The 24,705-nt window shown below is 43.3% G+C and overlaps 1 protein-coding gene across 7 annotated transcripts in view; it reads left to right on the top strand.

Moving 5' to 3' along the window:
- LOC127003317 (diacylglycerol kinase eta-like) overlaps nucleotides 1-24,705 on the top strand; it is a 144,300-nt gene that overhangs the window by 48,480 nt on the left and 71,115 nt on the right. For all 7 annotated transcript variants that reach the window (XM_050869807.1, XM_050869806.1, XM_050869812.1 and 4 more), the window contains 2 exons: nucleotides 5,805-5,885; nucleotides 22,765-22,872. In XM_050869807.1, the coding sequence (XP_050725764.1) occupies nucleotides 5,805-5,885; nucleotides 22,765-22,872 (189 nt within the window). The remainder of the gene's footprint in view (nucleotides 1-5,804; nucleotides 5,886-22,764; nucleotides 22,873-24,705) is intronic.

The raw sequence follows: 24,705 nt of genomic DNA on the forward strand, positions 1-24,705 counted from the left end.
AAGGACACAAAGGAACACAAAGGAAGAACAAACAACAACAGACATCATGGCCCTTACGAGGCTGTTTGTGACAAGCTCCAGTATTTGTATGCGAGTAGGACAAGGACACAAAAGCACACAAAGGAAGAACAAACAACAACAGACGTCATGGCCCTTACGAGGCTGTTTGTGACAAGCTACACTATCTAACCAAAGGTGGAAGATGAAGGACAGCAAAGGCGGAGAAGAAGAAGGAAGAAGAGAAATAGGAATACACAGGAGGCTAAGATGAAAGAGGAATAAGGGAAGGAATGCACTTAGGGACTTGAGAGGGATGAATAAGAGGAGACAAGGACAGTGAGAAAGAAGGAATAAGAGAATGACACTCAAGGACAGTAAGAAAGATGAAGAAAGAAGAGAAGGAATAAACACAAGGACGAGGACAAGGGAGGAGGAGGAATAAGAGAAGCAATAAACACAAGGACAAGAGAGAGAAGAAGGAATAGTAAAATGAATAAAAAAGGACAGCAAAATAAAAGAAGGAATAATCAGAGACAACTAGAAGAGAGGAGGAGGAAGAAGTTAATACACACACACACATGCAACACAAGAGAGGAAAGAGTAACAAGAAAAGGAAGACAGAAAGGGACAAGAGAGAAGGAACGAGGGAGATAAAACATACACACAGAAACTAGAAGAGAGGAGGAGGAAGAAGGTAACACACACATGCAACACAAGAGAGGAAAGAGTAACAAGAAAAGGAAGACAGAAAGAGACAAGAGAGAAGGAACGAGGAAAACAAAACAAACACAGAAACTAGAAGAGAGGAGGAGGAAGAAGTTAATACACACACACACATGCAACACAAGAGAGGAAAGAGTAACAAGAAAAGGAAGACAGAAAGAGACAAGAGAGAAGGAACGAGGAAAACAAAACAAACACAGAAACTAGAAGAGAGGAGGAGGAAGAGCAACACACACACAAAAGAGTAACAAGAAAAGGAAGAAAGGAAAAGGAAGACAGAAAGGGGCAAGAGAGAAGGAACGAGGGAGATAAAACAAACACACACAAACTAGAAGAGAGGAGGAGGAAGAAGAGCAATATAAATCAATGTATATTACGATTTCAAGACCCGTATCCAATCCCCTCGTAGTCGTCTCTTTGCCCAACGTAAAGAAATTCAATTCCTTCAGTTGTTCTTCAGACGGCTGTGCCCTCAACGAATAGGGTCATTTTCGTAGCGCGTCGTTGCACCTTCGACTAATTCGTTATCCTTGTAATTAGTGGACCAGAACTGCACTGCGTATTCCAGGTGAGGTCCTACAACGAGTAATGCAAAGATAACATTACTATTGGCGTCTTGCATTCGAAGTTTCTCTCTATAAGTGGTTTGGAGGAGGAGGAGGAGAAGAGGAGGAGGAGGAGGAGGAGGAGGAATATAAAGAAGAGGGTGATGAGGAGGAGTTACAACAATCGCCAAGGTCAAATGATTTACAGGTCGATACACGAATATATAAAATGCACTACTTCAGTATGTTCTCTCTCTCTCTCTCTCTCTCTCTCTCTCTCTCTCTCTCTCTCTCTCTCTCTCTTGGTGGTGCGAATGTCCAAACCAAAGTAAATTGACACGTAACTGACATTTCATTTTTCATCCCCTCCTTCCCCTTCTCTCCCTTTCCCTCCCTCCCTCTCCCTCCCTCCCCCTCCCCCTCCCCTCGTGTCTATGTTATTCACTTTTTCCTTTTCAATGTTCTTTTCAAATTATATGACGGAAATGACGGCGTTTGACGTAATGATTCTCTCTCTCTCTCTCTCTCTCTCTCCATACCTTTGCTTTCCCTTCTCCCTTCTCTCCATCTCTCCTCCTCTCCCTCCCTCCGTCTACTTTCTCCTCTCTCATTTTCTCTTCTTTTTCATTAATTCCTCTTCAGATTTTTGTTCTTCCTTTTCTCAATTTTCCCTCCTTTTCCTTCCTCCCTTCTATACCTCCTTCATTCCTTCCCTTACTTGCCTTGTGCCTCCTTCTCTCTTTCCTCTTCTCCTAATTTTTTCTATTCGCACTTTTTTTTCTATTCCTTATATTCTTCTTTCCACTTTCCCTTTTTATCTTTCCTCCCTTCCTTCCTTTCCTTACTTTATTTCGGCTTCCTTCTCTCCATCTCTCCTCCTCCTCCTCCTCCTCCTCCTCCTCCTCTTTTCCTACTTCCTCATAATTACCTTCCTTCAAGGCCAACAAGGCAAAAAAAAAATCTTCAGGTAGGCAAAGAATAAAAAAAAGGTTATTAATTAGTGTCTGTAAGTAGGTGAGGAAAAGGTAAGGCAGGTGAGGGTCATAGGCTGGACAGGTAAAGGGGTGAGAAACGAGGCCCATCATAAATTAGATTACAGGTGTGGGGTGGGGGCAGTGTGTGTGTGTGTGTGTGTGTGTGTGTGTGTGTCAGGGGCGTGGCAGGGTCAGGTCGTCTAATATTACTGGGTACTATGAGTTAATATGATGAGGTGATTGGTGGTGGTGGTGGTGGTGGTTGTGGTGAAGGAAAGATAGATGATGATGATAATGGTGGTGATGGTGACGGTGGTGGTAGTGGTGATGAGGAAGGGAAAGATAGATGATGATGATGGTGGTGGTGGTGACGGTGGTGGTAGTGGTGATGAGGAAGGGAAAGATAGATGATGATGATGGTGGTGGTGATGGTGACGGTGGTGGTGGTGGTGATGAGGAAGGGTGATGATGATGATGGTGGTGCGTGTAGTGAAGGTGATGAATTATAAGGAGAGTATATTGGTGATGGTGACGTGGGAGGTGAGGAAGGGAAAGATAATGTATAATGATGATGATGATGATGATGGTAGTGAAGGGTGGAGTTGAAGGGGAGGATAGATGATGATGGTAGCGGCGGTGGTGGTGGTGGTGGTGGAGGTGGAGGTGGAAGGGGTGGGCGTGGTGATGGTGTTACTTGTCAGTTCTTAGATCTCTCTCTCTCTCTCTCTCTCTCTCTCTCTCTCTCTCTCTCTCTCTCTCTCTCTCTCTCTCTCAAATGTAAAAGCCAATAACTGTGAGAGAGAGAGAGAGAGAGAGAGAGAGAGAGAGAGAGAGAGAGAGAGAGAGAGAGAGAGAGAATTGAAAGAAAGCAGCCATTCAGAGAAACTTTAAATGCCTTCCGTGTTCCCGAACAGAATACGTAAGCTCTGTGTGTGTGTGTGTGTGTGTGTTTAGTCCTCTGTGTGTATTTGTTTTCCTCTCTCTCTCTCTCTCTCTCTCTCTCTCTCTCTCTCTCTCTCTCTCTCTCTACCTAAATACATATCTATCTTTATCTGTATATGTATGTATCTGTCTACGTATCTATCTGTATCTATCCTAGTGTGTATAATGTGAATGACTTAAGAATGTATATAAAAGAATAATATTAATAATGATACGAAGGAGAAGAGGATGAATAAAAGATGAGGTAGAAGAAGAAGAGGAAGGAAACAAGCGGAAAGTTTTGCCAAATGTCAAACTGTCAGAGAGAGAGAGAGAGAGAGAGAGAGAGAGAGAGAGAGAGAGAGAGAGAGAGAGCGCAACCCGGACCTAGTGACGTAAGAACCACAATGGCCACGTCACATCGCCTTCCGTGGAGGAGCGTTGGGGGTTTCCAGACGAGAGAGAGAGAGAGAGAGAGAGAGAGAGAGAGAGAGAGAGTGTACATAACAAACCTTTATTTAACTCTCTTTTTTTATATCTTGTTGTGTGTCTCCTCCTCCTCCTCCTCCTTCATTCCTTCGTATCCTTTTGTTGGTTACTGAAAGAAAGAAGTGAGATTTCTACTACTACTACTACTACTACTACTACTACTACTACTACTACTACTTAATTTTATGACTAGGAAGTTGGAAGAGCAGGGCCATTACGTGTGTGTGTGTGTGTGTGTGTGTGTGTGTGTGTGTGTGTTGAATTCCGTGTGTATATCCTGATCATTGTTTGTCATGTCGCTTGAAATACATCTGATCACTGGTATATTCTCCTCCCCCTCCTCCTCCTCTTCCTCCTCCTCTTCCTATTCCTGTTCTCTTCTTATTTGTCTTTTCCTTCCAGTTTGCATCCTGTCTATCCTCCTTGTCTCCTCCTCCTCCTCCTCGTCCTCCTTTTCCTATTCATGTTCACACCTTGTTTGTCTTTTCCTTCCAGCCCTCATCCTGTCTAGCCTCCTCCTCCTCCTCCTCCTCCTCCTTCTCTTCATTTCAGGCCTCGTCAACGCTTCTCCTTTTATGATGATTATTTTTGTTAGTTGATACTGACGTCACCGGGGCGTATAATTGTCATGTCTTATTTATATTTTTTTTTTAAGGGGGAAGGGGGAGGGGGGAAGAGGGGAGGGGGGTTGTTGTCAGTTTGTTTGCTCATTTGTTTGTTTGTTTGTTTTTGTGTTTGGATTTTGATGTCATATTTGTGTTTTTGTGTTTTTGTACGTGTTTTTTTTTGTTTTTTTTTTGGTGACGTGGTTTTGTTTTATTATCTATCTATCTATCTATTTTTTTGTGACGTGGTTTGTTTTATTATCTATCTATCTATGTTTATTTGTGACGTGGTTTGTTTTATTATCTATCTATCTATGTTTTTTTGTTGACGTGGTTTGTTTTATTATCTATCTATCTATCTTTTTATTTATTTATTTATTTATTTATTCATCACCGTATTTAGGGTTTCGTACGGTGTCGTGTGTTGTAATCTTGTTGTCGTCGTTGTTTTGCCGAGGTTGGTGAAAAGGGAAAGTGATATTCTCTCTCTCTCTCTCTCTCTCTCTCTCTCTCTCTCTCTCTCTCTCGTAATCGGGTCATTGACATCACCTCTCTCTCCTGTTCTTGCATTACTACAACTATTATTATTATTATTATTATTATTATTATTATTATTATTATTATTATTATTATTATTATTATCATTATTAGTGGTGGTGGTAGTGTTATTGCTTTCTTATAATTCCCTTTATTCTCCTTTGTCCCGTCTTCTCTTCTTCTTTCTCTTCTTTCACTCCCTCTTCTTCCATCTCCTTTTCTCCTCCTCCTCCTCCTCCTCCTCCTCCTCCACCACCTCACTCCTCTTCATTCGCCTGTACTTTCATGCACCTTTATTTCCATCCCTCATCCACCTCCTCTGCCTCTCCTCCTCCTCCACTTCTCTTCTTCCACCTAAACATTCACTTCTACTTTCCTCTCTCCTCCTCCACCCCGTCCCCCTCCTTACTTAACTTTACTAATTCACTTACATTTCCCTACCTCCTCCTCCTTCACTTCTCTTCTTCCACCCAAACATCCACTCATATTTCCCTCCGTCCCCTCCTTCACTTCTCTTCTTCCACCTAAACATCCACTCATATTTCCCTCCGTCCCTTCCTTCACTTCCCTTCTTCCACCTAAACATCCCCTCATATTTCCCTCCGTCCCTTCCTTCACTTCTCTTCTTCCACCTAAACATCCCCTCATATTTCCCTCCGTCCCCTCCTTCACTTCTCCTCTTCATCCATATATACATCCCCTCATATTTCCCTCCGTCCCCTCCTTCACTTCTCTTCTTCCACCTAAACATCCCCTCATATTTCTCTCCGTCTCCTTCACTTCCCTTCTTCCACCTAAACATCCCCTCATATTTCCCTCCGTCTCCCTCACTTCTCTTCTTCCACCGAAACATCCCCTCATATTTCCCTCCGTCTCCTTCACTTCTCTTCATCCATTTATACAGCCTCCCTGACTTCCCTCCCTCTCCTTCCATCTCCACCCTCCTCCCCTCCTCCCTCCTCCTCCTCCACCCGGCGCTGGTCTAAGGTGTGTTTCCTCGTGTGTTGCAGAGTGTTATCTTTGACGAGATCCACCTGAGTGACCTGAGCGTGGCGGAGTGCAGCACCAAGAACATCAACCACAGCTTTCAGGTAAGGCAACAACCAAACAACCCGTCAACCAACCACCTGTCTCGTCCTTGTTCACATTAACCCCGCACGTAAGCCCCGCCCACTCCACCCCAGCGACCACCAATCGGATTTGAGCTTCAGGAAGAACTGGTTTACAAAATGATGAGTGGTTTAGGGTTAGTAAGGTTAATGGTTGGGTAGGTTTAATGGTTAGGTTTAATGGTTTATGTATAGGCTTCGAAGGGTAGGTTTAATGAGGGCCAGCAAGATATAGACGTTAAAGAATAGCCTACGACTTTAACGCTTTCAAGATTGGAGTATGCATCAAGACATCTCTCCAATCCATTATGAATCTTTAAAATGGATATCCTTATACTTTCCTCTTTTGACGAGAGCGACATAACGGGCTTTTTTTTTCTATAGTTAAGTATCTTTTTTTTCCCCTTGCTGTCACCTTTGCTCTAAAAAAAATATGGTATTAGACTGAGTGGTTATTTGATGAGTGCCAATACGATAGACACCTTGAGGAATGTGCTTGGATAGGAAGGGTAAGTTTTTTTTTTTTTTTTTTTTTTTTACAGTAAAGGAGATAGATCAAGGGCTTAAAAAAAGAAAACAATAACGAAAAAAAAAAAAGCCCGCTATTTACTGTCCCTAAAGAGATTGGAGAGGAGTGGCCGAAAGAGAAGTCAATTTCGGGAGGAGATTTGTAATAGTCTTGAATCCCTCTGTTGTGCTGTTGTCCACGTTTAAAGGGGAAGGTATCCAACGCTCCTACATAGAGCATCAGATCCCCCTTGAACTTCTTTCCTGCTCTCCATCGAATGTCCAATAGCTGTGAGGACCTGAATGCCTTAAATCTGTAAAGTCCTTGATCCCTTTCCTCGTATCCTTGTCAAAGCTTAAAAAACAACCTTTGATAATATTTGAGAAGATTAAGAGTTTGCCCAGAGTGATGCTATGTTTTTTTATATTTATTTTTTGCTTGTTGGTTTTGTTAGTGTTGTTGTTGTTGTTTTGTATTGTGGTTGTTAAAGGGAAGGGATTCAGCTCTCTTACCATGCTTGCGAGGAGGGCGTCAGTGTAAAGAACAATACACCCGCTCCAGCAGAAACTAGGGCCGATGATCAACCCCCCCCCCCCTCCCCCCCCCCCATTGTATCTTTTAAACGCCGTGGGTCGTAGTGTAAAAAAAAAAAAAAAAAGAAATCTCGGTTACTTGTGTGTTCCATTATATTTTCTTGCGTCATATTTTTTTTCCCTTTTCTATCACTTCATTTTTATACTCATTTATTTACTTTTGGTTTCTATTTCCTGTTTTTTCTATTTATGCTTTCTCTGGCATTTCCCTCTCCTTCTCCTCCTCCTCTTCTTCCTCCTCCATCATGACCACTGCATTCCTCCTTCTCCTTCTCCTCCTCTTCCACTATCGTCGTGTCTGCATTTCGCTCTCCTCCTCCTCCTCCTCCTCCTCCTCCCCCTCCTCCTCCTCCTCCTCCTCCTCCTCCTCCCTATCGTCGTCTCTCCATCACTTTCACTCACAGGCGAAGGAGAGGAGAGGAAGAACCTGTTTATCGCGATTCCTCTGTGGTCGATGGGAGGAGGGAGGGAAAGAGGGAGGGAGGGAGGAAGGGAAAGGCCGTGTGAGAAGGAGAGGCTGAGAGATAGTGAGAGATTGGACAGGAGTGCACGGAGAGAGAGAGAGAGAGAGAGAGAGAGAGAGAGAGAGAGAGAGAGAGAGAGAGAGCCCTGTATAAATGAAATAACACGTAGGTATGTGAGAGAAATCAATCTGCAGCTCAGCCGTGCCTAACACACACACACACACACACACACACACACACACACACGCGCGCACACTGCCACTTCAGATGTCAACTAAGAAGATTGTTGTGAAGAGAGAGAGAGAGAGAGAGAGAGAGAGAGAGAGAGAGAGAGAGAGAGAGAGAGACCTATTGTTTACGTAATACATCTTTTGTTTTTTCCTCCACCTTTTATACTTTACTTTTTTTATCTTTTCCATATACGTACACCTCCTCTTCCTTCTCCTTCGTCTTCTTTTCTTCTCCTACTCCTTCGTTCTCTTCATCCATTTTCTCATCCATCTCTATCACATGCATTCCCATCTCCAAATAAGCACATACACATACATACATACATATACACGTACATACATACATACATACATACATACATACATTCAGACACACACACACACACACACACACACACACACACACACACACACACACACACACACACACACACACATCCAGGCCTCGTCCCTTCCTTACACCTATTCCTAACCCAGTCTAAGTAAGCGTGGGAATCAGACCAAGCCGCCACCTGTACAGAGAGAGAGAGAGAGAGAGAGAGAGAGAGAGAGAGAAGAGAAGAGAAGAGAGAGAGAGGAGAAAAGAAAATAAGACGATACAAAAGGAAAAGGAAGAAAAGAGCAAAAATTAAGAACAGAAAAAGGCAAACACGGAATTAGGGAGAAAGAACAAAAGAAAGAAAGAAAATAAGAATAAAAGAAAGAAGGAAAGGAGAGAGGAACTAAGAATGAAGGAAAGCAAACAAGAAATAATTAAATAAGGAAAGAAAAAGAAGAGAGATAAACATACAAACAGACACAGATAGAGATATAGAGCAACATCGGCATACCAGAAGACTTTCTCTACTCTCCCTCGATGCCTCTCCTTTAAGTCTAGCAGAGCAACGGGGAGGAGGAAGGAAGGATCAGGTCGCCGCGCCTCGCTCTGGGTTCCCTTCGCAGCGGCAGAGGTCCAAGCGAGCATCCAGGTAATTTTTTTTTTTTTTTATACATTAGAGGACACGGATCAAGAGCAACAAAACGGGTACAAAAAAAAAAAAAAAAAGCCCGCTACTTGCCGCTCCTATAAAAGATAAAAGTAGAGTGGCCATAAGAGAGGTCAGTTTCGGGTGGAGGTGTCTTGATACACTCTTCTACACTATTCTCAGACACCTCGACCCTCACAACAAAATATCTCCCAAGGCCACAAATTGGGTTAGTCCGGTTCTTACGAGTGTTTAATGACGTTCATGATGCAGAAGCCTTGTCAAACCATTACCAGGCTCATAAAACTACCCATGAAAATACCCACAACCTCTACGGAAGCCTTATTCAGTGTGGGTGTATGAGCCCCGAAGAAATGTTTGAGAAGATGTTTTATTTTTTTTATTTTTTTTATTTTTTACGTCGCTGCCTATTGTGCCGGTAGGCTTCTTCCCGGTGGATCCTGATGGTCGGCCCAAGGCTTCTTCCCGGTGGGGCCTGATGGTCGGCCCAGCCCGTTCTGGCGCCGGCGAGTGTTTATAGTGGCGCCATCTTGTGTTGGCTCATGCTGCCCCCTGGAACTCATCTTTGAACCTCTCTTTGGAGAGGTTATCTAGAGCCCAGGTTGATGGGTGGTCTTCAGGCCAGCATGTGGGTAGTCTTGGGCCACTCGGCGGTGACTGAAAAACCTCAGCTGTGCGGCGGCCAGGATTCGAACCCGCGTCCCTCCTGGAGCTCCTGAACGCGGGGCCGTTACGCTAACCACTCAGTCACCGCCTCCCCTAGTCTGGGGTCTAGGCATGGGTGTGAGATGCTGCAAGGGAAGGAACGCATTGGCTTTCTCTTGTATAGCTCGGTGTCTTGGTTTGGTAATGCTCTTGTTTCCTTCTCCTGTACGTTCCTTGAGGCCATAACGAAGGGCTTCTGTGTCTCCTTTACATCCTTAAGACCTTCTGTTCTGCCCTTCGCTTATTCCTAATCCGCCTCTCCGTCTTGGGCTTGTAGTGCTCTTGTTTCCTTCACGTGTACTCGCTTTGAAGTTGAAAGAAGGAAGGGCCTTTGAGTCTCCGTTACACCCTTGAGACCTTGTGTACTCTCCTCTTATCCGTATGAAGAAGTACCTCACTGTCTTGCTCACGTGATGCCCTTGATCCATTCTCTTCTCTTATACGAGGCTAAAAAAAGAAGGGACCTTGCTGTGTTGCTACTTTCTTTATACTTCCTTATCCTATTGAAGAAGTCCCTCGCTGTCTTAGTCTCGTCATGCCCTCGATCCTTTCTCCTGTTCCCTTATACGATGCTTAAATTTAGGAGAGGACCTCGGTGTTTTGATGCTGTCTTTCATGCCCATATTTTATCTTGTTGAAAAAGTGCCTCTCTGTACTAGTTTGGTAATGCTCTTAATCCCTCCTCCTGTACCCTTATGGGAGGCTTAAAGGATTGGATCTCGCTTGTTTGATGCTTTCTTTTACACTCATCTTTTATCCTATTGAAAAAGTGCCCCTCTGTACAAGTTGGTAATTCTCTTAATCCCTTTTCTTATACCCTTATGTGAGACTTAAAGGATTGGATCTCACTGTTTTGATGCTTTCTTTCATACCCATCTTTTATCCTATTGAAAAAGTGCCTCTGTACTAGTTTGGTAATGCTCTTAATGAGGCTTGCAGGAAAGGATCTCACTGTCATGATGCTTTTTCTTACTCTCTCCTCTGATCCTAAAGAAGTGTGTCTCTTGTCCTCGGTCTGTAGTGGTCTTCAACCCTCCTCCTGTACCCTTATGTGAGGCTCAAAGGAAAGGATCTCACTTTCCTCTTGCCCTTATAAATTCTCTCTCTTGTCTTCGGTTCGTAGTGATCTTAATTCCTCCTCTTGCACCTCTATGTAGCTTAGGAAAGGACTTCGCTGTGTTGGTGTTTTCCTTTATACTCTCCTCATGTCCTTAATAAGTGTGTGTCTTGTCTTCGGTTCGTAGTGGTCTCGACTCCTCCTGTACCTCTACGTAGCTTCGGAAAGGACTTCGCTGTGTTGGTGTTTTCCTTTATACTCTCCTCATGTCTTTAATAAGTGTGTGTCTTGTCTTCGGTTCGTAGTGGTCTCGACTCCTCCTGTACCTCTATGTAGCTTCGGAAAGGACTTCGCTGTGTTGGTGTTTTCCTTTATACTCTCCTCATGTCCTTAATAAGTGTGTGTCTTGTCCTCGGTTCGTAATGGTCTCGACTCCTCCTGTACCTCTATGTAGCTTCGGAAAGGACTTCGCTGTGTTGGTGTTTTCCTTTATACTCTCCTCATGTCCTTAATAAGTGTGTGTCTTGTCTTCGGTTCGTAGTGGTCTTGTCTCCTCCTGTACCTCTATGTAGCTTCGGAAAGGACTTCGCTGTGTTGGTGTTTTCCTTTATACTCTCCTCATGTCCTTATAAAGTGCCTCTCTGTCCTCGGTTCGTAGTGGTCTTGATTCCTCCTCTTGCACCTTTATGTATCTTAGGAAAGGACTTCGCTGTGTTGATGTTTTCTTTTATACTCTCCTCACGTCCTTAATAAGTGTTTCTCTGTCCTCGGTTCGTAGTGGTTTTGATTCCTCCTCTTCCACCTTCGCTGTGTTGATGTTTTATACTCTCCTCATGTCATAAATAAATGCCTCCCTGTCTTCGGTTCATAGTTGTATTGATTCTTCCTCTTCCACCTTCGCTGTGTTGTTTTCCTTTATACTCTCCTCATGTCATAAATAAATGCCTCCCTGTCTTCGGTTCATAGTTGTATTGATTCTTCCTCTTCCACCTTCGCTGTGATGTTTTCTTTTATACTCTCCTCGCGTCCTTACTAAGTGCCTCCCTGTCCTCGGTTCGTAGTGGTCTCGACTCCTCCTCCTCCACCTTCGCTGTGATGTTTTCTTTTATACTCTCCTCGCGTCCTTACTAAGTGCCTCTCCATCCTCGGTTTGTTGTTCTCTTGATTCCCTCACACGTTCCCTTGTCTAGCTCTTAAAGGGGAAATATCTGAACTCACATCGAAGCAGCCTTGATGGATATAATACCCTTGAAGCCTTCTTATACGGCCTTGTCTTATTCATGAAGAAGTGCCGCGTTAGGTGGACTCCCTCTCTTTCCCCCTTGCCTAACGCTTAAAGGGAAGGGATCCAACTCTCTCACATAACATCTGATCGCCCTTTAGCCCTTTCCTGCTCCCCCTCCAATATCTAAGGGCTATAAGAGCTGCAGTGTGTGATTTGTAGTGGCATTGAGTCCTGTTGTGTCCTTAATTGAGTTTAAAGAGAAGGGATTCAACTCTCTTACATAGTATCAGATCGCCTTTGAACCCTTTCCTGCTCCCCTTCCTATATCTAAGGACTATAAGAGCTGCAGTGTGTGGTTTGTAGTGGCATTGAGTCCTGTTGTGTCCTTAATTGAGTTTAAAGAGAAGGGATTCAACTCTCTTACATAGTATCTGATCGCCTTTGGACCCTTTCCTTTACCCCTTCCTATATCTAAGGGTTATAAGATTTGTAGTGGCATTGAGTCCTGTTGTGTCCTTGATAGAGTTTAAAGGGAAGGGATTCAACTCTTCTTCACCCTTTCCTGCCCCCTTCGACTATTCAAGGTCTGCAATGGGTGTAATGTATTTGATTTATAATGGTCTTGATTTCCTCTGTTGTGCCGTTGTCCACGTTAAAAGGGAAGAGATCCAACCCTCCTACATAGAGCATCAAACCCCCCTTGAACTTTTTTCCTGCTGTCCATCGAATGTCCAATAGCTGTGAGGACCTGAATGCCCTAAATCTGTAAAGTCCTTGATCCCTTCCCTCGTGTCCTTGTCAAAGCTTAAAGGGAAGGGATTCAACTCTCTTACATAGCATCAAAAAAATCGCCCTCCGAATATTCAAGGACTGTATTGCCCGCCGTGAGTTAAGGATGTGAAGGGGAGGGAAACTCTGTAAAAATCCATCAATTTCAAAATAACACGAAGTCAAACATGGCATCAATTAATTTTTCTTGTTACAGGAATAGATATTAAAAGGTGAAGGAGAGGACAGAAAAGAGGTCAACTCGTGTTCTGAGACCCTTTCGGCCCTCTACCAACCTCTCTTTCGGCCACCTCTTTTGATTCTTTTTATAGGAGCAGCGAGTAGCGGGCTTTTTTTTTTATTACTGTTTCCTATTTTGTGCCCTTGAGCTGCCTCCTTTGTTGTAAAAAAAAAAAAAAAATTCCAAAGGTCACAAAGGAGAGTAGTCGAGGTCTCATGATCATCTTTCACATTCATGGTGTAGAAGACTTGTCAGACTATCACTAGGCTCACAAGACTACTCCTGAGAATACTAACACAGCCTCTACCAAAGCCTTTTTTTCTAAAGCTAAAGAAACAGCTCAAGGACAACAAAAAAGGTTGTAAAAAAAAAAAAAGCCCGCTAATCGCTGCTCCCACACAGACAAAAGTAACGAGCGGCCAAAAGAGAGGTCAATTTCGGGAGGAGAGGTGTCTTGATACACTCTCTTAACCAACGTGAGTGTGTAAGCCTTGTCAAACTTATAAAACTACCCATGGAAATACTAACACAACCTCTACCAAAGCCTTAACCAACGTGAGTGTGTAAGCCTTGTCAAACTTAAAAAACTACCCATGGAAATACTAACACAACCTCTACCAAAGCTTTATTCAATGTGTGTGTAAGCCTTGTCAAACTTAAAAAACTACCCATGGAAATACAAACACAACCTCTACCAAAGCCTTATCCAGTGTGTGTGTGTGTGTGTGTGTGTGTGTGTGTGTGTGTGTGTGTGTGTGTGTGTAAGCCTTGTCAAACTTATAAAACTACCCATGGAAATACTGACACAACCTCTACCAAAGCCTTATCCAATGTGTGTGTGTGTGTGTGTGTGTGTGTGTGTGTGTGTGTGTAAGCCTTGTCAGACATATAAAACTACCCATGGAAATACTGACACAACCTCTAACAAAGCCTTATCCAATGTGTGTGTGTGTGTGTGTGTGTGTGTGTGTGGTCAGACGTTATAACTACCCATGGAAATGACTGACAACCTCTAAACAGCCTTATCAATGTGTGTGTGTGATGTGAGCCTGATGGGGTTGGAATATGATCTTCGTGGCTTTTCCCTCTTTAGGCGTCTCCGGGTCCGTGATGGTACAGGGAAACGACTTGGCTTTGTTCGCTGCATAAAAGGATGGCAAGACAAGGGCCGACCTCCAGGCTATCATTAGGCAAAACACAGACGATGGAGATGAAGGTGAAGAGAATGATGGAGGTATAGATAAAGATGGAAATTTGATGAAGATGAAGAAAATGAAGATGGAAGATGTTGAAGGTGAAGAAAACTAAAAAAAGAAGGAAAAGAAGAATGGCAAGACACGGACGATGGAGATGAAGGTGAAGGTGATGAAGATGGAGGTATAGATAAAGATGGAAATTTGATGAAGATGAAGAAAATGAAGATGGAAAAAGATGTTGAAGGCGAAGAAAACTAAAAAAAGAAGGAAAAAAAGAATGGTTATGATAGAGGAAGAAGACGAAGACGAAGAAGATGCGGGAAATGAAAAAGAAAGAACGAGAAAAAAAAAGATAAATACAAAGAGGAAGATAAAAAAAGGAAAACGACGAGGATGCTGCAAAAGACGAGGACAACAACAACAACTACAACAACATCTACTACTACTACTACTACTACTACTGCTACTACCACTACCACTACGGAAAAGAACAAGAAGCAAATAGCAAAAAAAATATTAAGCCTCTCTTACGACACGACCTTGGAATACCCTGTGGCGAGAGAGAGAGAGAGAGAGAGAGAGAGAGAGAGAGAGAGAGAGAGAGAGAGAGAGAGAGAGAGAGAGAGAGAGAGAAGGGAGAGGGAGAAAAGGGAGAGAGAGAGAGAGAGAGGGGAAGACAGAGAGGAAGAGGGAGGAGGTAGAAGAGGGTGTAAGGGAGGGAAAGGCAAATAAGAAGTAAGGAAGAGGAGTTGTGAAGGTAAGGAGAGAGAGTAGGTAGATGAAGGTAAGAGGGAGGTGTAAAGAAAGGAAGGGAGGGATAGGAAGAAGATAGGAGGTAAGAAGAGGTAGAATATGTGAGGTAGATATGTATAGGTAGGCGGTTTGAGGGAGGTAGATAGTTAAGGAGGGAGGGAAGGAAAGGACAAATAATTGGTAGGTAAGTATTAGGTAGGAGTGTAAGGGAGGGGGATAGAGGTAAGAGGGAAGGATCAGATCAGAAGGTCAGAAGGTCAGTATCAGATAGGACAAGCGAGAGGACAGGATACAGAAATAAGATTGTGATCGGAAGAGCCCAACGGAGAGAGCAGTTTGACAGAGTAAGCAGAAGGGTTAGAGGTAAGGAAGAGACCCCATTAAAATTCATATCCTCTTTCTCTACATTTCTTCTTCGTGGGCTGGGTTGGAGGGAGGGAGATGTAAGTAAGAGAGTAGGAAGGGAGGGATAGGTAGAGAGTGTGAGGGATGGAAGGGTTGGTAGGAGGGAAGGAAGGAAGGGGTTGGTAGAAGTTAGGTAGGGAGGGAGGAGGAAGGGTAGGTAGGAGGGAAGGAAGGAAGGGATTGGTAGAAGTTAGGTAGGGAGAGAGGGAGGGAAGGGTCGGTTGGAGGGAAGGAAGGAAGGGGTTGGTAGAAGTTAGGTAGGGAGGGAAGGGTCGGTTGGAGGGAAGGAAGGAAGGGGTTGGTAGAAGTTAGGTAGGGAGGGAGGGAGGGAAGGGTCGGTTGGAGGGAAGGAGGGAAGGAGTTGGTAGAAGTAAGGTATGGAGGGAGGGAGGGAAGGGTAGGTAGGAGGGAAGGAAGGAAGGGATTGGGAGAAGTTAGGTAGGGAGGGAGGGAGGGAAGGGTCGGTTGGAGGGAAGGAAGGACGGGATTGGTAGAAGTTAGGCAGGGAGGGAGGGAAGGGAAGGGTAGGTAGGAGGGAAGGAAGGAAGGGATTGGGAGAAGTTAGGTAGGGAGGGAGGGAGGGAAGGGTAGGTAGGAGGGAAGGAAGGAAGGGGTTGGTAGAAGTTAGGTAGGGAGGGAGGGAGGGAAGGGTAGGTAGGAGGGAAGGAAGGAAGGGATTGGGAGAAGCTAGGTAGGGAGGGAGAGAGGGAGGAAGGAGGGAAGGTTATGAGCACATCTTAGGACAACAAACTCCTTCTATGCCTTGTGTGTGTGTGTGTGTGTGTGTGTGTGTGTGTGTGTGTGTGTGTGTGCGTTTCTTTTTTTACACCCTTTTAACGATCTCCTTTTTTTGCATTGCACCTTGCTCTTTTTTTTTTTTTTTTCCTTACCGTCTTCCTCTCCCTTTTTCTTGTTTTCACGGTTTTATTTATTTTCTTTTCCCCAAGTTCATTTTTTCTCCTCTAGTTCTGTTCTAATTTATTTTCCTTGTTGAATGATGTGAAGGGAATGAATGAAGGAAGGAAGAAGGAAGAGAGAAGGAGGGAAAGGGAATGAAGAAGAGAGGGAAGGAAAGGAAGAAAGAGAGATGGAAGGGAAACAGAGAAGGGAGGAGGAGGAGGAGAAAGGAGGAGGCGAAGTAACAAAGGAAAATTAAAAAGAAAATAAAGATGAGAAAAAAAACAATTAGGATAAGAAGGAATCAGAAGAGTAAAAAGATAACAAAGAAAATAAGACAATGAAGAAGACAACGAAACAGAGACAAAGGATACGAGAGAGAGAGAGAGATTAAAGTAAAGAGAGAAACACCTGTCGATTGTCAAGGTGAAGGCCAGGTGTGTGTGTGTGTGTGTGTGTGTGTGTGTGTGTGTGTGTGTGTGTGTGGTCTTTTTTATGCAAGGGAAGACAGGTGTATCTTTCGAAAAAAGAGAGAGAGAGAGAAGATAAACGATCGGATAATGGCGCCTCGTTTTGTCCTGTTAAAGAAAGAAAGAAAATATCGAGAGAAAAAAAATATGTATAGACAGAAAAGAAAAGAAAAAGAAAATATATAGACAGAAAAGAAAAGAAAGATGAAAAAAGAAAAAAATGGTACGGGAAATCCACCTCCACACCTGTTTTTCTCACCTTTAATTCCAGGTACAATAAAGCGAAGAAAAATATGATGGGGTGAAATTATATATGGAAAACAAAGATGGCTGCCACATACCTGCCCCACCTTCCTTAATTACCTGAAGGAAGGGAAAAAGGAATGAATGGAAGAAGGAAGGAAAGGGATATAATAAAAGGGATGAATGAAATAGGTGGGCGTTCCATACCTTTTCTTTCTTTTCTTTTTCTTTTTCTTTTTTCCTTTCATTCATTCATTATTTCATTTCTTCATTCCCTCTTCCTCATTTCATTCCTCATCTTTCTTTCAATGTTTTTTTCTCATTTTTTCTTTATTTCTCTTTTTCATCCTTTTGCTTCCTTCCTTTTTTCTTCTTTACTTCCTTCCTTTTCTCCTTTCTTTTGTCTTTCCTTCTTTCCTTTCTATCTTTTTATTCATCCTCCTATTCTCTCTCTCTCTCTCTCTCTCTCTCTCTCTCTCTCTCTCTCTCTCTCTCTCTCTCTCTCTCTCTCTCTCTCTCTCTCTCTCTCTCTCTCTCTCTCTCTCTCTCTCTCTTCCTTTTTTTCTTCTTTACTTCCTTCCTTTTCTCTTTTATTTGTCTTTTCTTCTTTCCTTTCTATCTTTTATTCTCTCTCTCTCTCTCTCTCTCTCTCTCTCTCTCTCTCTCTCTCTCTCTCTCTCTCTCTCTCCTTACCCTCGCCTTCCCTACCCATCCGTCTCCACTCCTAACACATTTCCAGACGCCTCCTACCTCTCACTGCGGCAACAAACGTCATTACACATAGACTGAGTTCTTTTTTACTCTCCTCTCCTCCACGTCACTTCACACACATTTAGTTAATTTTCTATTCTCTTCTTCCACTACCGCGACAGTTTTCTTATATTTGTTCCTTTTTCTATACTTCGTTCCTCTCCCTACGTCATTTAACATACTTTCCTTTTTTCTCTCCTTTCTCTACACCCCATTCCTCTCCCTACGCCATTTCACATACCTCTGTTTCCCTTTCTGTTCCCTTCTCCCGTATTTCCTTTTTTTCCCGCCCACTCGCTCGTCCCTATCCATCCGTCTCCACTTCATGCTATTTCTCCAGACGGCTCTCGCTTCAACCCACTCACTCCTACACAGCCAGCAGAACCCATAAGGCAGATTGGAGAAGTAGGAGTGAGGTAGGGAAGTAGTGGAGCCCATTGGAAGCGACAATCTACGTGTATATATTTGATGTCCTCTCCAAACATTAGTGGATTTACATGATTTTTGGGATGTTGTGGAGGTAGGTTGGCGCATCCCTCTACACTTTCTTTTTCTATCGTTCTTTATCCTTCGTTTTCCTTCCCTTTCCTTCCCTTCCCTTTCCTTCCCTTTCCTTTCCTTTCCTTTCCTTCCCCTTCCCTTTCCTTCCCTTCCCTTCCCTTCCCGACTTCCTCATTCCTTATCTATAAATATCTATCTATCTATCACGGACGAGGAATATTTTCAAAACACCGACCTACTTATATATATTTATTCTTCCGTGGCAAAAATTTTAAGCCGAGAAAAGCAGAAAATTGCGGAAAAATACGAAAGAGGAAAACACACACACACACACACACACACACACACACACACACACACACACACACACGCACACACACACACGCCCCCCTCTCCCCCTCCCCCCCCCCCCTCACACGCACTATTTCTCCCTCCTCTGCCGGAATTTAAAGCAGAAAACACCCGGGAACCAATTCAAGCCACATTAGCATCCCCTTATGACGAACCAAAACAGGACAGACTCACTTATTATTCATTATGTATTAAACGCACCGACGAACGCACGCGGAGAGAGCGAATGACGTAGGAGTTAAAGGTGAGATCGTTGAACCCCCAAAATAGAGTTACGCCCAAACTAAAGGGATTCCAAACCTCTTTCAGCTTGAGATTTGAACTTCTTTCCTTTTCCCTCTTGTTTTCCTCTTAGTCTTCATGTTTCCTCTTGGTCTTTTCATTATAATCCTCTTCTTTTCCACCTTTCCTCTTGTTTATCACCTTTCCTCTTACTCTCCACTTTCCTCTCCACCACTTGATTATACTTTTTTTTCCTCTTTTCTACTCTTATTCTCTTTGTCTTCACGTTTCCTCTTAGTCTTTTCATTATAATCCTCTTCTTTTCCACCTTTCCTCTTGTTTATCACCTTTCCTCTTACTCTCCACTTTCCTCTCCACCACTTGATTATACTCTTTTTTCCTCTTTTCTACTCTTATTCTCTTTGTCCTCACGTTTCCTCTTAGTCTTTTCATTATAATCCTCTTTTTTTCCACCTTTCCTCTTGTTTATCACCTTTCCTCTTACTCTCCACTTTCCTCTCCACCACTTGATTATACTCTTTTTTCCTCTTTTCTACTCTTATTCTCTTTGTCCTCACGTTTCCTCTTAGTCTTTTCATTATAATCCTCTTTTTTTCCACCTTTCCTCTTGTTTATCACCTTTCCTCTTACTCTCCACTACTTGATTATACTTTTTTTCCTCTTTTCTACTCTTATTCTCTTTGTCTTCACGTTTCCTCTTAGTCTTTTCATTATAATCCTCTTCTTTTCCACCTTTCCTCTTGTTTATCACCTTTCCTCTTACTCCCCACTTTCCTCTCCACCACTTGATTATACTCTTTTTTCCTCTTTTCTACTCTTATCCTCTTAGTCTTCATGTTTCCTCTTCGTCTTTTCATTATAATCCTCTTCTTTTCCACTTTTCCTCTTGTTTTCACCTTTCCTCTTACTCCCCATTTTCCTCATCACTACATAATTATACTTTTTTTTCCTCTTTTCTACTCTTATTAGTCTCCATGTTTCCTCTTAGTCTTTTCATTATAATCCTCTTCTTTTCCACTTTTCCTCTTGTTTATAATTTTCCTTTTACTCTCCATTTTCCTCTTCATCACATACTTATACTCTTTTTTTCCTCTATTTTCCTCGTTATTATTCTTGTAGTCTTCATGTTCCCTCTTAGTCTTTTCATTATTATCAACAACTTTTCCACTTTTCCTCTTGTTTTCAACTTTCCTCTTACTCCTCATTTTCCTCTTCATGATTTTACTCTTTTTTTCCTCTATTTTCCTCATGATTATCCTCTTAGTCTTCAAGTTTCCTCTTAGTCTTTTCATTATCATCCTCTTCTTTTCCACGCTTCCTCTTGTTTTCATCTTTCCTCTTATTCCTCTTTCTCTACTTCATCACATTGTTATCTTCTTATCTTCAACAGTATCCATCTATTCTCCATTGGCTCTTCTTTATCACAGTTCCTCTTCCTCCTCCTCCTCATCTTCACAATGTCATTCTCATCTCTTCCTCTTATTCTCCGTTTTCTCCTCTTCACACAATCATTCTCTTCTTCTCTTCAATATTATCCTCTTATTCTTCCTTTCCTCTTCTCCACGTTTCCTCCTCCTCCTCCTCCTCCTCCTCCTCCTCCTCCAGAAACAGCAACCACACATACCACATGGGTGGCGAACCACTACATGTTGTGCAAGAGGAAAGAGACCTCGGGGTCACCATCAGCAGTGACTTGAAACAAACAAAACACTGCAAGTCCGCCTGTAAGAAAGCCAATACAATGCTTGGGTTCATATCGAGGAACTTCGAATACAAGACGCCGGGAGTTATGTTATCCTTGTACAATTCGCTGGTAAGGCCCCACCTGGAATACGCCGTGCAATTCTGGTCTCCTAATTACAGGAAAGACATTGAATTACTTGAAAGAGTACAGCGCCGCGCCACGAAGATGATACCATCACTGAGGACGAAGCCCTATGAAGAGCGACTCGAGCGACTCAACCTCTTCACGTTGGAAACCTCTTCACGTTGGAAAAGAGACGCCTGCGGGGAGACATGATACAAGTCTTTAAGTACCTGAACAAGCTCAGCAACGTTGATCACTCCAAACTCTTCACGCTACAGACCAACCTGAGAACAAGAAACAACGGAAAAACAATTCAAGCAAAGCGATGCAATACCGACATGGGCAGGAGTTATTTCTCAAATAGAGTTGTTCGCCACTGGAACAGCCTTCCTGCAGAAGTGGTTAGCGCAGAGACCATCAACTCCTTCAAGAAACGCATTGATCGCCACTTTGCTGCATCGGGAGTGAACTGAACGTTCCCAAGAGTAGATACACAAGTGCTTTAATCCTTCCCTGCAAGCCACTTCTATGGCAAACGGATTGATTAAATCACTGAACGCAGGCAGCCTAGTAATGAGCCAACAGGCTTTCTGCTGCCTGCTAGTCCATGTGTCCATGTTTCTTCGTCGCCTCGTGTTGTGAAGTGAGCCACATAATAATCTCAGGCAGGAGTTTTTAGCGGAAGAAAGTAAAAGCATATCCTCATGAGTCATTACGATAACGAAGGAGGAGGAGGAAAACTCACCTGTTATTCACCTTTTTCCTCATTAAATCCTCATTTCGCCCTCATTAAGCTTGATAAAAGGTAATAATCAGAACAAAGAAAGAAAATCTACCTGTACCCTGTTTTTTCCTCACCGCCATTACGACTACTACAACTACTACTACTACCACTACTACCACACTACTACTACTACTACTACTACCTTTATTTTACAGTACAGGCAGCAGCTCAAGGGCAAAAAAAAAAAAAAAATAATAATAATGAGTAAAATAAAAGCCCACTAATCACTGCCCTTATAAATAAAAAGTTTACTACTATTACTGCGAGAATGGAGGAAGGAAAGACAAGAAAATAAGTAATAGGCGATGTGGCGTAAGATAACAGGTAGATACAAAGAAGGGTATCTGGACACCTCTCCTCCCGAAATTGACCCCTCTTTCGGCCACCTCTTTGGATTCTTTTTAGGAGCAGCGAGTAGCGGGCTTTTTTTTTTTTATTATTGTTTCCTTTTTTGTGTGCCCTTGAGCTGTCTCCTTTGTCGTAAAAAAAAAGACTCATCAAAGTGCGGTCATTATTTCTTAAGCATCACACTGAGTAAGCATAAGATGAAGTGATATTCAAGAGGAGAGCAGAAAGTGGTCCTCTTCCTACCTCGTTATATCCTCCATGGGTCGTTAGTAAACATGATGGGCAGCAGTTAATATAAAAATTGAAAATAACCCAAAATCTCACTTCCGTAACCTTGAAACAGACAGATAGACAGGTTGAGGATGACTTAAAAAATATATCCTGAAGTCCGTAAACTGATCAAGTCCGCGTGTAAATATAATCAAGGAGTGGAAAAAAAAAATTAGAAAGGGAAATGAAAGGGAACATAGGAATGGAATGCAGGGAGGGGAAGGAGAAAGGAAAGGGAATAAAGGAATGGAGTGCAGGGAAGGGAAGGGAGGGGAAGGGAAGAGAAAGGAAGGGTGCAGGGAAGATATGGAATAGGGAATAAAGGAATGGAATGCAGGGAAGGGAAGGGAGGGGAAGGGAAGAGAAAGGAAGGGTGCAGGGAAGATATGGAATAGGGAACAAGGGAAGGGAAGGGAAGGGAATGAGAGAGAAAGGAAGGAAAGGGATGGTCAGAGGGAAGGTTAGGGATGGAGAGGTATACAGAGTCACACACACACACACACACACACACACACACACACACACACACACACACACACACACACACACACACCTTCTGCATACTTTCTAAACTGTTTGTATTCGTATCTCTAACCTTTATTCAAGTCAACGTTTTAGCGACCATCTACTTATATGCGTATGTAAGTCTGTGTCTACCACCTTACTTAGCCGTCTGTCTCTTTCTTCCTCCTTATGTATACTTCTGAACTGTATGTATCCTTATTTCCAACTCACATTATGTCAACGCTCTAGCAACCCCTCCCTTTCTCTTCCTTTCCCTTCCCCTTCCTTCTCTACCTTTCCCATCCCTTCCCTTCCCTTTTCCTTCTCTACCTTTCCCTTCCCTTCCCTTCCCTTCCCTTCCCCTCTCCCCTTCTCTACATTCCATTCCTATACGTATTCCCTTTCATTTCCCTTCCCAACTTACTCGTCTGTCTTCCTCCACAATACCTTCTCTCCCTCCCAATGTATACCTTATGGGCTGTATATATTCGTACCTTCAACCTACACAACTTTGTCAACGGTTTGGCGACTATTTCACGTGTCTGTCTCTTCTCCTCCACAGTGTATCACCCCCTTTCGGAGCCTCGTGTTGGCCGCGGACACCAGACGCGAGATGGAGGAGTGGATAGCCGCTCTCAAGGCAGCCAACACCACCACCCACTACTATGAGGTGAGGCCGGGAGTGTGAGGAAGTGAAGATATTATAAGCAATTAAGACGTGAAAGAGCTACACACATACAGGGCTTTAAAGGAGGGCGGGATGGAGGTAATACAAGTAGGTGGTAATTTCGATGGCAGGAAGTGGGGAAGAGTAACGAGAAAGGCGAGGCTGTGTTAGGGGATGAAAAGAGAACACAGGAGGGCGATTAAGGCACTAAATACAGAGCTTTACGGGAAGGGAAGGGAAGGAAGGGAGGTAATACAAGACGAGGGTGGTTATTTCGATGGCAGGGAATGGGGAAGAGTAACGAGAAAGGAGGTTTTGTGAGAGGGCATGAAAACAGAACACAGGAAGGCGATTAAGACATGAAAGGAAGGAAGGGAAAGGAAGGAAGGAAAGGAGGTAATACAAGACGAGGGTGCCTATTTCGATGGCAGAGAATGGGGAAGACTTACGAGAAAGGCAAGGTTGTGTGAGGGCATGAAAACATAACACAGGACGGCGATTAAGGCGTGAAAGAACTACGTACAGAGAGCTTAAGGAAGGAAGGGAAGGGAAGGGAGGGAGGTAATACAAGCAGAGGGTGCCTATTTCGATGGCAGAGAATGGGGAAGACTTACGAGAAAGGCAAGGTTGTGTGAGGGCATGAAAACAGAACACAGGACGGCGATTAAGGCGTGAAAGAACTACGTACAGAGAGCTTAAGGAAGGAAGGGAAGGGAAGGGAGGGAGGTAATACAAGCAGAGGGTGGTTATTTCGATAGCAGGGAAAGGGGAAGACGAACAAGAAGTGAGGTTTTGTGAGAGGGCATGAAAACAGAACACAGGAAGGCGATTAAGACATGAAAGAAAGGAAGGAAGGAACGAAGTGAGGTACTACAGGAAGAGGGTGGAAGAGGGTGGTAGGAATTAAGAGAGATGGAGGAGAAAAAGAAAACAGAGAAAATCAGAAGTGTGGTTATTTTGATATCAGGAAATGTTGTTGACGAAAGAGAAAGGAGGTTTGCTAGGCACTTGAATAGAACACGGGAATAGGTAGGGTATGTAGAAGAATGTTTTGATAAGGTTAGGTTACGAGGCTACAGTTTAAGGGAGGAAAAGGAAGGGTGGATAAACGAATGGCAGGGAAAGGGGGAACAAGAGGGGGAATAGTTGAAGATTTGTAGGGAATGGAACACTGGAATAGGTAGTGAAGATAGGAGAGAGTGGACAGTGTTATATAGTTTTAAGGAAGGAAAAGGAACCACAAGACGGAGAACAAGGGAACTAGAAGAGCAAGATTTGAGGACTTGTAGGGCAGCAACATAATGGAACACTGGAATAGGTAGTGAAGATAGGAGAGAGTGGACAAGGTTATGTAGGTTTAGGGAAGGAAAAGGAACCGCGAGAAAGCTGGTTAGAAAAATGACATGGAATAAGGGAACTAAGATATGACAAGATATGAAGACTTATAGGGCAGCAACGTAATGGGAAGCACTAGAAAAGATAGTGTGTTTAGGAGAATGTCTGGACAGTTTTATGTTGATTGAGGGAGGAAAAGAGAGTTGCGAGAAAGTTGGTTAGATAAATGACAGGGAATATGGGAAATGGAGGGGCAAAACTTGAAGATATATTGTGCGGCAACGTAATGGGAAGCACTGGAAAAGATAGTGTGTTTAGGAGAATGTTTGGACAGTTTTATGTTGATTGAGGGAGGAAAAGAGAGTTGTGAGAACGGTGGTTAGATGTCAGGGAATAGGGGAACCAGAGGAGCAAGATTTAAAGATTTGCAGGGCGGCACAGAAATGGAACGCTGGAAAAGATAGTGCGTTTAGGAGAATGTTTGGGACAGTTTATGTAGCT

Source organism: Eriocheir sinensis, chromosome 25, assembly GCF_024679095.1.
Source record: "Eriocheir sinensis breed Jianghai 21 chromosome 25, ASM2467909v1, whole genome shotgun sequence".
In the NCBI taxonomy this organism is placed as follows: domain Eukaryota; kingdom Metazoa; phylum Arthropoda; class Malacostraca; order Decapoda; family Varunidae; genus Eriocheir; species Eriocheir sinensis.